The 14,846-nt window shown below is 38.1% G+C and overlaps 1 protein-coding gene across 5 annotated transcripts in view; it reads left to right on the forward strand.

Annotated features, from left to right (window-relative positions):
- The first annotated feature begins 2,980 nt into the window (after positions 1-2,980).
- LOC5518843 (protein mono-ADP-ribosyltransferase PARP4) overlaps positions 2,981-14,846 on the forward strand; it is a 38,530-nt gene continuing 26,664 nt past the window's right edge. For all 5 annotated transcript variants that reach the window (XM_048721509.1, XM_032363507.2, XM_048721510.1 and 2 more), the window contains exons 1-17: positions 2,981-3,223; positions 3,830-4,034; positions 5,103-5,181; positions 5,278-5,356; positions 5,613-5,741; positions 6,191-6,361; positions 6,754-6,933; positions 7,191-7,331; positions 7,664-7,824; positions 8,122-8,230; positions 10,864-10,892; positions 11,582-11,680; positions 11,744-11,825; positions 12,724-12,822; positions 13,506-13,549; positions 14,271-14,368; positions 14,532-14,677. In XM_048721509.1, coding sequence (XP_048577466.1) covers positions 3,086-3,223; positions 3,830-4,034; positions 5,103-5,181; positions 5,278-5,356; positions 5,613-5,741; positions 6,191-6,361; positions 6,754-6,933; positions 7,191-7,331; positions 7,664-7,824; positions 8,122-8,230; positions 10,864-10,892; positions 11,582-11,680; positions 11,744-11,825; positions 12,724-12,822; positions 13,506-13,549; positions 14,271-14,368; positions 14,532-14,677 — 1,989 coding nt within the window. In that variant the 5' untranslated portion in view covers positions 2,981-3,085. The remainder of the gene's footprint in view (positions 3,224-3,829; positions 4,035-5,102; positions 5,182-5,277; positions 5,357-5,612; positions 5,742-6,190; positions 6,362-6,753; positions 6,934-7,190; positions 7,332-7,663; positions 7,825-8,121; positions 8,231-10,863; positions 10,893-11,581; positions 11,681-11,743; positions 11,826-12,723; positions 12,823-13,505; positions 13,550-14,270; positions 14,369-14,531; positions 14,678-14,846) is intronic.

Genomic DNA, 14,846 nt, shown 5'->3' on the forward strand with positions numbered 1-14,846 from the left:
AGGCTAAAACAATGCAACCGGTGAGGCAAGGCGATGATTTTTGTGATGGTTATGCAAGAATCGCGCCATAGATAGCGAGAGCATTGTTAGCTTCACTCGTACCCAGTTCTCCAGGGCAACGAGAGAAGGGAACGGCCCACCTGCCTAGGCCTATCGCTCGGGTCGTACCGCTAGCCTCTCAGCTTGGCTTAGGCCGCTGACCAATTATTCTTTTCATGCCTTATTTGAACTGAGTATGATAAGGAGTGTTATCAAATAGAATACAATGGGCACTAAGGTGCAGGATTGCGGATTATCAAAATATCATGATTGTTTATCATTCATTTGATAATTGATAATTTGATATTTCAATGATTTTTTGGTGATAATAGTATGATATTGTCTTGAAAAAATTGTAAGTGAAATATCAATGTGAAATATCAAAATGTCTTTATCAATTGGATTATGGTAGTTGACCCCCAAAAAAGGAATCTCAAATCTATTATCACTATCATTAATAAGAGAAGCAGGTAGATTGAAAAATCTAAATATCACTCTCAATAAATAGAAATTAGCAGGATACAGTGATATTCCAAAATAGCAAGTTATCATGGTATCAATATCATTTTATTATTATTATTATTATTATTATCAATGTTGAACAAAATAACACAAACAGTAAGCGAATGATATATCATGATAATATCTTTTTTTTTTTATTATCTTGACCAACAACACACTAAGATTGATAGCATGATATATCATGATAATATGATTTTTGTTTGTTTATCTTAACCAATGGCACCTTAAGAGTGTTAAATTGGAAAACGTATCATTTTTCTTTCGGCGATTTCCGTGTGCTTTGGATAATAAAAAAAGCTTCGTTTTGTGGTGCGTATTAGTTTACGCGAGGACAAAACGGAGAAAGAAAGGCGCGTTTTGAAATTCATCCTGGTAGTGTTTTTTTTAACTTTACTGTTCACATCATTCTTCGTCTTCTTATTTCTTTTTCAAGATCTCTGTTGAAGTTGTTGTTGACAAACCAAAATAAAATGCTACGCTTGTATTGGGTCATTTTTCTAGTGACCTCAAAGTAATTGTTCAGACGACGACGAAAGACCTGTTCGCAGGTCTCAGTGTCTCAGGTCTCAGTGTTGACACCTCGAATCTTTGAAAATTAAGGGAAAGTTGGGTGGAATTTACACTTGGGGTTGTCTGGGGGCATACACACACTTTCTTTGTGGTCCGAAACATGGAAAATATCGACCAAAAACTTCACTTGTTGGAGCAGGAGTTTCGCACCTGCACTCCCATTCTTTGCCTTATTTCGGAGGTACGGTACTAAGCCACAGGCCCTGTCATATCCCAGGTATTTCAAATGGGTGATATCACTGACATCCCTGAAAAAGGTGCGTAAAATGAAAAGAAAAACCTGTGTAAATGATTCACAAGTATACATTTCCGTCAAATCCACTAAAATACCGCGAGGACGAATAAGCGCAAGCATACCAGCAGTGGATTCGAAAAAAAGCGTCTTGCGTTTTTGCGTGTACATCCCACTAATGGATCAGCCACTTCTTCAGGTAGTAGCCCCACTTCGCATTTATCAAAGGTAAATTCTGGTGGTACTGGTAATTCTTCCACCTCTTGACTCTTACTGATATGCGCAGCACAAAACTTAAAAGGCATTTGATTTTTACCACTCGGGAGGATAGGATTGGTGCAACTTTGGAAAACAGGTGGAAGGTCTTTAAGCAATTTTACTTTGATTGACGGTAAAGCACATTTAGATCTTTTGAGGTATTCGTTGCGCCATCAATGGTAACATAGCCCACAGAGCAACCAGGGGTCTTGCATCTATGTTGCTGTACCCACTTATTCTAGTTCAGAATTGTATAATAGTAATATCAAATCTTATTTTGGAATGTTTTCATATATAATATTAGCTTCGTTCTACTTATGTTTGACACTCAAATAAGAAAAAAATGTAACTATCATTAAATATTCTGATAATATCATGATATATCACTATATTATGGGCCTTAGAAGAAATTGTACCTCATTAAATATTCTGATAACATCATGATATATCACTATGTCATGGGCTTAGAAGAAATTGTACCTCATTAAATATTTTGATAATATCATGATATATCACTATATCATGGGCCTTAGAAGAAATTGTGCCTCATTAAATATTCTGATAACATCATGATATATCACTATGTCATGGGCTTAGAAGAAATTGTACCTCATTAAATATTCTGATAATATCATGATATATCACTATATCATGGGCCTTAGAAGAAATTGTGCCTCATTAAATATTCTGATAATATCATGATACACAAATGCTTATATGATAAAAACCCTTTGAAGAATATCAAAATATCAACCCCTATCAGACTCTTGATAAATCATGATATTTAGGGCCTTAAATACAAGAAACATGTAAGAATTATCATGATATATCACATTTAATGATTAGTCTTGATAATAGTGATATACACAATCTTGATCCCTCTCTCGCAATGTGAATGTTTATAAAAATGTAAACAAGCATTCTACAGCCTTTGAAACCTGAAATTTTTTTAACGCTTTTTTTCCTTATTTACTTGATACCCATGTAGCACTGCGGGCTACAAAACACAGATTCTCCGAGTGCAACCTTATTTGAAATAGGTTTTATCAGGATGTTTTCCTGGTTGTATATATATTTTTGTTATCCTGTTTGTTATCCTTCCGATACACACCCCAACTTTGAGAATATGATAAATAAAATTCTTTTGTAACGTATCTAGCAGTCCAAAACTAAGTGTGTTTTTTCCCTTGGGTAAGCAAAAAAAAAAAAAAAAGAAAAGAAATTAATGAATATAAACCCGCTATGAAATAAAATACTATTTTTTTTTAGCTACCCTTATTCGTGGGTATCCTGTGGACAAGACACTGTTTCCTAACCGGACTTCCTGTGGTGACTGTGAATTCTAAAAATAGACATCTTCACAGGAAGCGAAACCTAGATCTGCGGAGTAAAGCAAACTGGCTTCTCTCTAGCAGTCTCAAACACTGGTTTTGTTCACATGTTCCTATCTTAAAGGGCATAACGATGTCTGTTATCTTCTCTGGTCTCCTATTTGTACTGGATTCCTCCGGATTGCCTGGTTTCTCATTCAAACAGAAGCAAGAACTTCGCTCGAAGATCACTTCAAATGGCGGAACAATATCCTACATTTTGACCAAGAAGGTTAGAATATCGCGCCCGAATCCACAATTCTCCTTTCCTGTTGACTACGCAGTTTGCAAATAACTCTTTTATGCAGTTTCTTCTCTTTTTCTTTCATATATATTAATTTATTCGAGACATTAAAAACAAAAAGAAAGTGTTATTTTGAAACAGTTTCTTAAACTTTTCAGTTTGTTGTTGTTGCTGAATATTTAAAGTCAAAATTGGGAAGTAAAGAATTTAAGCCAATGGTTCTGCAATGGATATAGACAACCTATAAAATATATAAATAATCCTAACAAAAGTTACATGGTGGGTGGGTGGGTGGGGGGAATGGCTAACGGGTATAGGGGTGATTTGTCCTTTGCGTATACTAAACTATACACACATGCATTTCCTTTTCCTTTTCCAACACTTGCTGGGGATGGGGTCCAGTGCGGGCATCCAGGCTGGCTAGTGCATCTCATCATATAAGAGTTTTAATAAGAAGTGCATCCGAGCCGAAATCCACAAATTTCCCTTCTTCCATGTTTCCAAAAACTCCTAAGTCCACCATTCTCTCCTTATTCTCACATTTCCACATACCCAATCTATTTAAACCTAAAAAAAAATATCTGCCTTGTCTAGACTGATTATGTGCTGACTTCTGATGGAGAAAGGACCTTGTCTTCATACAAGGGAAGAACTGCAGCCAAGCTTGGGGTCCCTGTGGTTCACATAGACTTTATTGACAGCTGTCTATCATCAGGACAACTCTCCGCCCCAGACCCCACTTACATTCTGTCAGAGACACCAGAATCCAAGCAGTTTAGCTCAGGCAAGATTGTCACAGGTACACTAGGATTGATATACATGATTTTAGTACATACACAGGGCTTAAGGAATTACGCGGAAAAAACTCAAAATTAAGCTGGATTCTTTGCTAAATTAGTGCTAAATTACGCGGAAAATCAATCATTACGCGCTAAATTACACGGAATATCAAATGTTACGCCCAAACTACATTTTGTACCGAAGGAAAGCACGAAATAACTTGAAAAAGGTTTATTTTTTTGCGCGAAAATATCTAAGGTGAGTTCATTGGCTCCTAGCCACCAGCCAATTAAAAAAGGTATTTTATTATTAGTCCTAGGCCTTCACGGTTTAGCAAAGAACGCCTAGTCATTTTATTTGTTTTCGAAAATTCAGTTCGAAATATCGCATTCTTACGAATAATATTTGCCTTTTTTTTACGAGAAACAGAGGTGAGAACCCTAAAAGAACACATCAGCTGTGCACTTAAATGTTTTGTCTTTCAAAATTTAGCTAAATTACGCGGATTACGCGGAGAAAGCCAAATTACGCGCTTCTGCACAAGCGCATAATTCCAGAAGCCCTGCATACAGTACAGTTAAGAAATATTTTTGTATAACTAGTATTTTTAAAGTGCAAACATAATGTGAAAGCTGGACATGATCAGATGCCTTGCCTTTGCTTGTCAGTAATATACCTGACAGGCCAGTCCATATACATTCCATTCATAAGTTTAAGTCAGTGAGATATAGTAATATAACGATCAGTAAAATATAATGAGGCAGATTGATATTGCAGAATTCTAAAACATTTTCTGTGGGACATTTGGGTTGCACTTAGCTGGCTTCTATTTGCAGCTTTCTGATTGGATATTCCTGCATGAATCGGATCTGTGTTAATTCAAACAAGGACAATGATAGCTAAAGACAATGGCATAAAAAAAGAAGTGTTTGTTTGATGATCAATTCCAAATTTGTTGCCATCACTGTCCACGTTGTTGTCTTTGTAGTAGATCCACCAATCAGAATGCAGCATTTGATGACACACCACTATAAATTTTTATTTGATTTTCCTAATATGAAATTATTTTTGCTTGCATATTTTACAGCTCCAAAACAAGGTGGATGTTTTAACAAAAAGGTCTCCAGTTCTGTCCAAGTTCTTCAAGCAGATCTAAGCAAAATAAGGTACTCAAAACACAAACATTTCAATCTTTTCATCAAAATCATTATGTATTCTTTGCTTCAATCTATAATCTAATGTCTGTTCTCTGTCTTTGTTAGGTTCTTCCCTTACAAAGGCTCTAAAGGCCCAAGTTACGATGAGAAAAGTTATGAAATTGCAAAGCATGTGCTGTATCAGGTAAATAGTGTGTGGTGCGTTCAAGACAGATGATGGTGATCACAGTGAAAGATTATTTCTGAGAGATGTGATTCAGAAGTTTTAGGATGCCCTTATTGTTTTTATGTGCAATTGAATACTTTAGCTTCAGCAGTCCAATGCATTTTATGTTGAAAAATTGGTTCTGAAAAGGATAAAGTGCAGCTTTACCCTAACCCATTCCTCCTATCTCTTTCTGGAAAAAAATAATATTTTTTGATTCATGCTTATCTCATAGAGAAGGGCAGATGCAGGAGAGGTTCTTGTTTTCTCTGCCATTGAGCTTCATGTCATTCCTCCAAGCACTTGCTTTGATGGACATCACTACAGGGTGTTCCACCACCATGGGAATTTTAAGGCACTTAAGGTATTCAGACCAAATATGTAGCTATGCAGGCTGATGCAGGATTTATCAGTCCAGAAGATGTTGCCATCATATAGATAATGAAATTTTCCATTATTTTATACGTTATATTATGTGATATTTGTTATACAATAACACATGGATTTTCAGAGTGTAACTTATTTGGAATAGTATATAATACAAAAGAATAATAATTATAAACAGCTTTTGGCCTTTACCATGCCCTAAATTAATGGTGGCTGAATAATTACCGTTCAAAATAGAGAGAGACAGCTTGTCATTCTGATCAATGTTTCGCCTTTATATTACCATTGTTAGAACATGAATAGCAGGGTTTTTTTGGCGGGAGATTCCTCTATCAATAAACTGTATCCAATCACTTCTTAAAACACATTCTAGATAAAACATCCTATGCACATACAGTATTATTATAAAAAGGTTTTATTTACTAGGAAGGAAATGATGCTGAGCAATGCACAAAAGAGTGTAGTTACCATGGAAGCAGTGAGGAGGCATTGGGGACGTACATAGCGCTGTGTGCGAAGGTAACACAACCCCCTCACAACTTAACATGCTGCTGGAAGACCCTCTCATCCAAGATAGGCTCCGATAAGATGAAGGAGGTTAGTGCAGTACATGTATACTCATTTGATGCACCTTTGAAGGGGCAGTTCACCCAACCCTAAATGCATTGTTGGGGTGGCCGTTATTTTTAAGTATTTTAATAATTTATTAAAAAATAAAGCTCTAAAGTATTGTCAGTAAAAACGATAAGTGGCAAATGATCAATCTAAAATGGACCACTGTTTGTACCTATAATAATAAATTAACAAGTACATACTCAGAATACCTGTTAGTTTTGTATTGTAATGTATTGTAATGTGATAATGGGAGCTTAAATGACTTTACATGCTATGATTTAGTGGTAAAACTGACATCTGGCTCACGTCCATATCTTGTGTACCTCATCTGGATGCTTTATCATTAAAATGAACATATGTACCAATTAATCCAGGAATCAATGGACACCCGCTCATCAGGGGAAGGAGAATCTGTCAGCCAAGAGGTGGCGAGCCTTGTGGACTACCTGTGGACAGAAGCGATTGGTTGCTTAAATAGCACATTGTCTGTGCCTTTAGAATCCATAAAGCTGCAAAAAGTACAAGAAGCTGAGGCAATATTGATGTCATTGAAGGTACATACATGTAGGGCATAACACACTAAGCCACCCATGCTTCCACAAGGGTCTTGAGTGCGGGTCATTGGGGTCTTGTCATTGAATTGGTTATGTTGGTGGTGATGAAAACGATAATAATGGTGGTGGTGGTATTAAGATGATTATGATGTGTTGTTGGTTATATTAATAAGAAGGAGGATAATAATATACAACCTGATCAAATTACAATGATTGTTTTATAACTACAATGATATATCTTATGTGTTTCCAAACAGGAAGAATTTGACAATACACAAAACAAGGAGAAGATTTCAAAACTTTGGGAAGAGTTTGATTCACTTATTCCTCATCAAATTAAAATCAAGGACTCAACAGTTAATAAGGGGTTGATTGCAGAGAAGCAAAATCTTTGTCAGGTGAGTATAAAGGCTTGTTCCATAAAAGTAAAAGCCAATTCAGATCATCCAGGTGGAATTCCCCCTCCTCAACCGTATTAATTGTAATAGATTGTAATAGATAGATTGTAATTGATTGTAATAGATATATATGGCATACATAGTATATATACCCTAATTTTTTTTTTACGAAAAAATCTACCCGACCTTCACGACACAGCTTTTAAAAGATGATTGCTATCTCAAGCTTTCTCTGCAAGGTTAATCTTCCAATAATAGAAAAAAAAAACAATGACAAATGTTTGGCGGACTGGGACTCTTTAATGTGCAGGATAATATTTTGTTGGTTCCAGCTAATTAGAGATATGGTAACAATCAGCGAAGCCACCAACATGTCAACGGTGAGCAGCCACTTGGCCAAGTACAAGGCTCTTAGATGCCACATAGAGGCTCTGCACCCTGAAGAGGCAGAATACAAGGCGATCAAGGAGCTTGCAATAGAAGAACAGACAGGGTAAGCAGAGATTATCACACTAGCAGCAATATGATTAGTTGCACATTCTAGAACAACAACAGAATAGGCTTATCCACGACAAGAAACAGGAACTTATCCAGCAGCAACAACAGGCCTATTTACACATCGAGCGGATCATTTTCTCCTAGCTCACAGAGTGGTATTTAATTTTCCTTCATTAGAGCAGAACAACAGATGCATTTCATATTTTCAAACATCCACCTTAGCTGTATAAAATGTAGAAGAGTTCATCTATATTTAAGATTGTTTCAAACTTTCTATTTTACTTGTTTCCAGCTCAAATGATATCATAGTGTTAAATGTATTCTCGCTGCACCGCCCCGTGGAGGACATCAATTACAGGCATGGCCTCGGCAGACAAAAGCTACTATTCCATGCTTCTAGGGTAAGTCATTCTATAAAGACATTACCTCGGCAGACAAAAGCTACTATTCCATGCTTCTAGGGTAAGTCATTCTATAAAGACATAACCTCGGCAGACAAAAGCTACTATTCCATGCTTTTAGGGTAAGTCATTCTAAAGACATTACCTCGGCAGACAAAAGCTACCATTCCATGCTTCTAGGGTAAGTCATTCTATAAAGACATTACCTCACCGGACAAAAACTACTATTTCATGCTTTTAGGGTAAGTCATTCTATAAGACATTACCTCGGCAGACAAAAACTACTATTCCATGCTTCTAGGGTAAGTAATTCTATAAAGACATTACCTCGGCAGACAAAAACTACTATTCCATGCTTCTAGGGTAAGTCATTCTATAAAGACATTACCTCACCGGACAAAGGCTACTATTCCATGCTTTTAGGGTAAGTAATTCTATAAAGACATTACCTCGGCAGACAAAAGCTATTATTCCATGCTTCTAGGGTAAGTCATTCTATAAAGACATTACCTCGGCAGACAAAAACTACTATTCCATGCTTCTAGGGTAAGTCATTCTATAAAGACATTACCTCACCGGACAAAAACTACTATTTCATGCTTTTAGGGTAAGTCATTCTATAAAGACATTACCTCACCGGACAAAGGCTACTATTCCATGCTTCTAGGGTAAGTCATTCTATAAAGACATTACCTCACCGGACAAAGGCTACTATTCCATGCTTCTAGGGTAAGTCATTCTATAAAGACATTACCTCGGCAGACAAAAGCTACTATTCCATGCTTCTAGGGTAAGTCATTCTATAAAGACATTACCTCGGCAGACAAAGGCTACTATTCCATGCTTCTAGGGTAAGTCATTCTATAAAGACATTACCTCGGCAGACAAAAGCTACTATTCCATGCTTTTAGGGTAAGTCATTCTATAAAGACATTACCTCACCGGACAAAGGCTACTATTCCATGCTTCTAGGGTAAGTCATTCTATAAAGACATTACCTCGGCAGACAAAAACTACCATTCCATGCTTCTAGGGTAAGTCATTCTATAAAGACATTACCTCGGCAGACAAAAGCTACCATTCCATGCTTCTAGGGTAAGTCATTCTATAAAGACATTACCTCAGCAGACAAAAGCTATTATTCCATGCTTCTAGGGTAAGTCATTCTATAAAGACATTACCTCGGCAGACAAAGGCTACTATTCCATGCTTCTAGGGTAAGTCATTCTATAAAGACATTACCTCGGCAGACAAAAGCTACCATTCCATGCTTCTAGGGTAAGTCATTCTATAAAGACATTACCTCGGCAGACAAAGGCTACTATTCCATGCTTCTAGGGTAAGTCATTCTATAAAGACATTACCTCGGCAGACAAAAGCTACTATTCCATGCTTTTAGGGTAAGTCATTCTATAAAGACATTACCTCACCGGACAAAGGCTACTATTCCATGCTTCTAGGGTAAGTCATTCTATAAAGACATTACCTCGGCAGACAAAAACTACCATTCCATGCTTCTAGGGTAAGTCATTCTATAAAGACATTACCTCGGCAGACAAAAGCTACCATTCCATGCTTCTAGGGTAAGTCATTCTATAAAGACATTACCTCGGCAGACAAAAGCTATTATTCCATGCTTCTAGGGTAAGTCATTCTATAAAGACATTACCTCGGCAGACAAAAACTACTATTCCATGCTTCTAGGGTAAGTCATTCTATAAAGACATTACCTCACCGGACAAAGGCTACTATTCCATGCTTCTAGGGTAAGTCATTCTATAAAGACATTACCTTTGCAGACAAAGGCTACTATTCCATGCTTCTAGGGTAAGTCATTCTATAAAGGCATTACCTCGGCAGACAAAGGCTACTATTCCATGCTTCTAGGGTAAGTCATTCTATAAAGACATTACCTCGGCAGACAAAAGCTACTATTCCATGCTTTTAGGGTAAGTCATTCTATAAAGACATTACCTCACCGGACAACGCTACTATTCCATGCTTTTAGGGTAAGTCATTCTATAAAGACATTACCTCGGCAGACAAAAGCTACTATTCCATGCTTCTAGGGTAAGTCATTCTATAAAGACATTACCTCACCGGACAAAAACTACTATTTCTTGTTTTTGGGGTAAGTCATTCTATAAAGACATTACCTCGGCAGACAAAAACTACTATTCCATGCTTCTAGGGTAAGTCATTCTATAAAGACATTACCTCGGCAGAAAAAAAAAACTACTATTCCATGCTTCTAGGGTAAGTCATTCTATAAAGACATTACCTCGGCAGACAAAAGCTACTATTTCATGCTTCTAGGGTAAGTCATTCGATAAATATATAACCTAGGCGGACAAAAGCTACTATTCCATTCGTTTTAGGGTAAATCATTCTATAAAGACATTGCCTATAGGCGGACAAAATCTACTATTCCATTCTTGTAGGGCAATTTATTTTTTACAAACATGGTTACAAACTAGGTTTTCTTCGCCTCTAAGGGTAAGGGGTTTTTTGTTCTTTTTCCGGCTTGAAATAAAAGAAAGACAATGATATCGTGAGGACTTTTGATGAAAGTATAGTCGACAAAGAGACAATAAGCTATTAAGTCTAACTATTTCTGTTTTGTTGTATCGCAGGTCAGGAATTTTGTTGGAATACTCTCGAGGTAAATCCATTTAATATATGTTCCACTTAATCTCCTCCACAGGAATCTCGAGTGTTTTTTTGGACTTTTCCGTACTTTTATGAATTCGGGTTCCTGTGGTACTATTCATGTAAGATATTGGACTGAGGGCTAGTTGAACCGGAACCAGGCCCCCGCTCTTTCTTGATCACGCCACACGAAGCCCAAAATCGATAAAAGCCTGAGTCCCTGTCAGCCGCAATTTGTCATCTTCACGAAATACGAAGAACGAGAAACGGTCCACTTCTGACTGCTCTTCTGTTATATTTTCGATTTGAGTTTGTAAAAAAAGTATAAAATTATGTTTGTGAGTGACTACTATAAGATTTCCTCATCATCATCTGTTTTCCAATAGGGAATAAACACGATAACAAAGGTATGGCTAACCGCGCTGTGTCAAAGCCAAGGAAAACTAATAAAATCTGATACTAGATTATAATTTGATGTACTGGCAACGGAGAGAATATTTCGATGCAATGAAGCTAAATAGAAAAAAAAATTAATTAAACGTTTGTGAGAATTAGTAAAAACGATAAATTGAAAATTGCACATACTGGGTTCCAGGGTTCATCTGGTCCATCTGGAAAATTCCTTCCTATTCCTTCGAATTGTCTGCTCTCTTTCCGTGTGCATGTCTCGTATGTAAAACTAAAAGTGTAGCATTCTTTCAGGGGTTTACTTCTCCCTACGATTGTCGTCGACGATTTTGGGGGCCAGCGGTCTGATGCAGGGATGTTGGGCCACGGTATCTATTTTGCTGACAGAGCCAGGTAAGACCAGCATGCACTTCGCTTCCAGTTGTGCTAGGTAGTGATCACGTGTTTGTTTTTCAGCACAAGTGCTAAATACTCGTCCCCAGGCATGCTCGGATCCCGTTTTATGCTGGTCAATAAAGTGGCGTTGGGCAAATCCAAGGTAATACAGGGAGCTTCTGCAACGACGACGGCGAAGAGAACGTGATTAAGGAAACGCCTTTATCAGGGCTTCTGCAATTACGCGCTTGTGCGGAAGCGCGTAATTTGGCTTTTTCCGCGTAATCCGCGCAATGCACCAATTTCCACGTAATCCCGCCTAATTTGGCTAAATTTTGAAAGACAAAGCATTTAATTGCACAGGTAATGTGTTCTTTTAGGGTTCTTACCTCTATTTCTCGTAAAAAAAGAGAGATATCCTTCGTAAGAGTGCTACCGCGAAGGCCTAGGACTAATAATAAAATACCTTTTTTAATTGGCTGGTGGCTAGGAGCCAATGAAAATTTAGCGCGTAATTCAGTAAAGAATCCCGCAAAATTTTGATTTTTAAAGAAAAATGTATTGCAAAATCCCGCCTAATTTAGCGCGTAATGATTGATTTTCCGCGTAATTTAGCAAAGAATCCCGCGTTATTGTGAGTTTTTTTCCGCGTATTTCCAGAAGCCCTGCTTTATGCTTAGCGCTTAATGCTAGTTAACTCGTTTTTATAGTTCCGAGAGTAGAAAAAAGCCTAGTGAAGCCGGACAGATTTGCTACTATCTGCAGTTGTCTTATATCTTTTTTTCAAGAGTCGCATAATCTGAACCTCTCTTCCTCAAAAGTTTTAGAAAAATTCTTAAAGAACCCTAGTCAGCCAGATCTTTGTTATTGTTTTCATACAAAATTGGGAGATTTAAGTGATGTTACGAAATCCGAAAGTAGCCATTTAAAAACAACGTTTTCTACATTTAATAAACTCCGATAAAAGTGATGACCAAATTTGCGAATGACAAAGACTATTTGTAAAATTTTCTCGCGGTTAGCTCATAGTCTAAAGTGATGCCATTTTATTGTTCCTGTAGGAATATCGTAAGTTTACTAAAGATCTGACGCGACCGCCTGACGGGTATAATAGCGTCATAGGTGTCAAGGCGACCGAGACGCAGCCATCAGACTTCAAGGTAACGCCTCACTACTACACAGTAGGTCACGGTAGACTATGTCACGACATGATATGTCACGGTAGGATATAGGTTATGTTACATTATGGTGTAGGGATCAAGGCGACCAAACCATCAGCCTTCAAGGTGACGCCTTACTAGTAGGTCACGGTAGAATATGACACGTAACAAACGGCGGGTTAAAGGTATCAAAGCGACCAAACCATCAGCCTTCAAGGTGACGCCTTATTAGTAGGTCACGGTAGAATATGACACGTAACAAACGGCGGGTTAAAGGTATCAAAGCGACCGAACCATCAGACTTCAATTTGATGCCTTACTACATACTAGGTCACGCTAGAACATATGTCACGACACAATATGTCACGGTACAACATATGTAACGACACGATATGTCACGGTAGTACATATGTAACGACACGATATGTCACGGTATAACTTATGTAACGACACGATATGTCACGGTAGAACATATGTAACGACACGATATGTCACGGTAGAACATATGTAACGACACGATATGTCACGGTAGAACATATGTAACGACACGATATGTCACGGTGAGGTCATAGGCATCAACGATACTGTTTCCATGAGGTTTTGCAGCCAGTGCGTCACCATAGCTAGACCCTTGTACTTTAATAATTTATCATAAAAGGCTAATTAATTTTTTGTTGTTGTAGGATGACGAATTTGTTGTTTACGACACCAAGCAGCAGCAGATGAGGTATGTCATCTTCACCCGTCAAATACTTATTCGGGATGACTGTGGTAGAGAGCCTCAAATACTTATTCGGGATGACTGTGGTAGAGGGCTGATCGAGTCGCACTGAAACTGAGGATAAACATTTTTTATGCATCACACCTTCTCTAGCCCCTTCTATTTTTTGCGCTTTGTTTACATGGTGCTCCCCCCCCCCCTCTCTCTCTCTCTCTCTCTCTCTCTCTCTCTCTCTCTCTCTCTCTCTCTCTCTCTCTCTCTCTCTCTCTCTCTCTCTCTCTCTCTCTCTCTCTCTCTCTCTCTCTCTCTCTCTCTCTCTCTCTCTCTCTCTCTCTCTCTCTCTCTCTCTCTCTCTCTGTCTCTCTGTCTCTCTGTCTCTCTGTCTCTCTGTCTCTCTGTCTCTCTGTCTCTCTGTCTCTCTGTCTCTCTGTCTCTCTGTCTCTCTGTCTCTCTGTCTCTCTGTCTCTCTGTCTCTCTGTCTCTCTGTCTCTCTGTCTCTCTGTCTCTCTGTCTCTCTGTCTCTCTGTCTCTCTGTCTCTCTGTCTCTCTGTCTCTCTGTCTCTCTGTCTCTCTGTCTCTCTGTCTCTCTGTCTCTCTGTCTCTCTGTCTCTCTGTCTCTCTGTCTCTCTGTCTGTGTCTGTCTACGCGGATGTTTAACGCAATGTTCGTTTATTTAAATGGAAATAAATTACAGTAAAATGTGTTTAATATTTGTGACTTTCGTCAGATATCTTGTGGAATTTGCTCTACCGGAAGATAACATAATCGCCCGCGATAATGTGTCCGTTGACAGCGGATTTGTTGAAGAGCCGCTCGATAATGAAGGTTAGACAGCAAATATGTGTTGTTAAAGTAAAAGTTATAAAAACAATCATAATAAGATGTTATATATAATCTAAAATAATAATCTAATCATAATAAAATCCAAAAAAAACCTTTTTTTTCGTAGTTTATCGCTTTATCAGTAATGAAGTTTTTTTCTATGCAGATGAGATAGAAGTTGATCTGTCTGACGTGATGTCCATCCCAGATCCCTTACTGAAGGTTGAGGCTGGGTTGAAAGGGACTGCTGACAAGCCTGTTCCACTCAAAGCGGTCCATATTCGCGCCAAGCTTCTTGACCTCGCAGCACAGGTAATGTTGTTGTGACTTCTGCTCAGGTAACCCATTCATTAGAGGTTTTTTAGCACACAGGTAACCCACTCACCATAGGTGGCTCAATCGTGACCACCCCCACAGGTAACCCAGGATTACTTACAGTTATCCAATCGTGGCTACCACACAGGAAATCCACTCAGCATGG

This window comes from Nematostella vectensis, chromosome 14, assembly GCF_932526225.1.
Source record: "Nematostella vectensis chromosome 14, jaNemVect1.1, whole genome shotgun sequence".
Lineage (NCBI taxonomy): Eukaryota > Metazoa > Cnidaria > Anthozoa > Actiniaria > Edwardsiidae > Nematostella > Nematostella vectensis.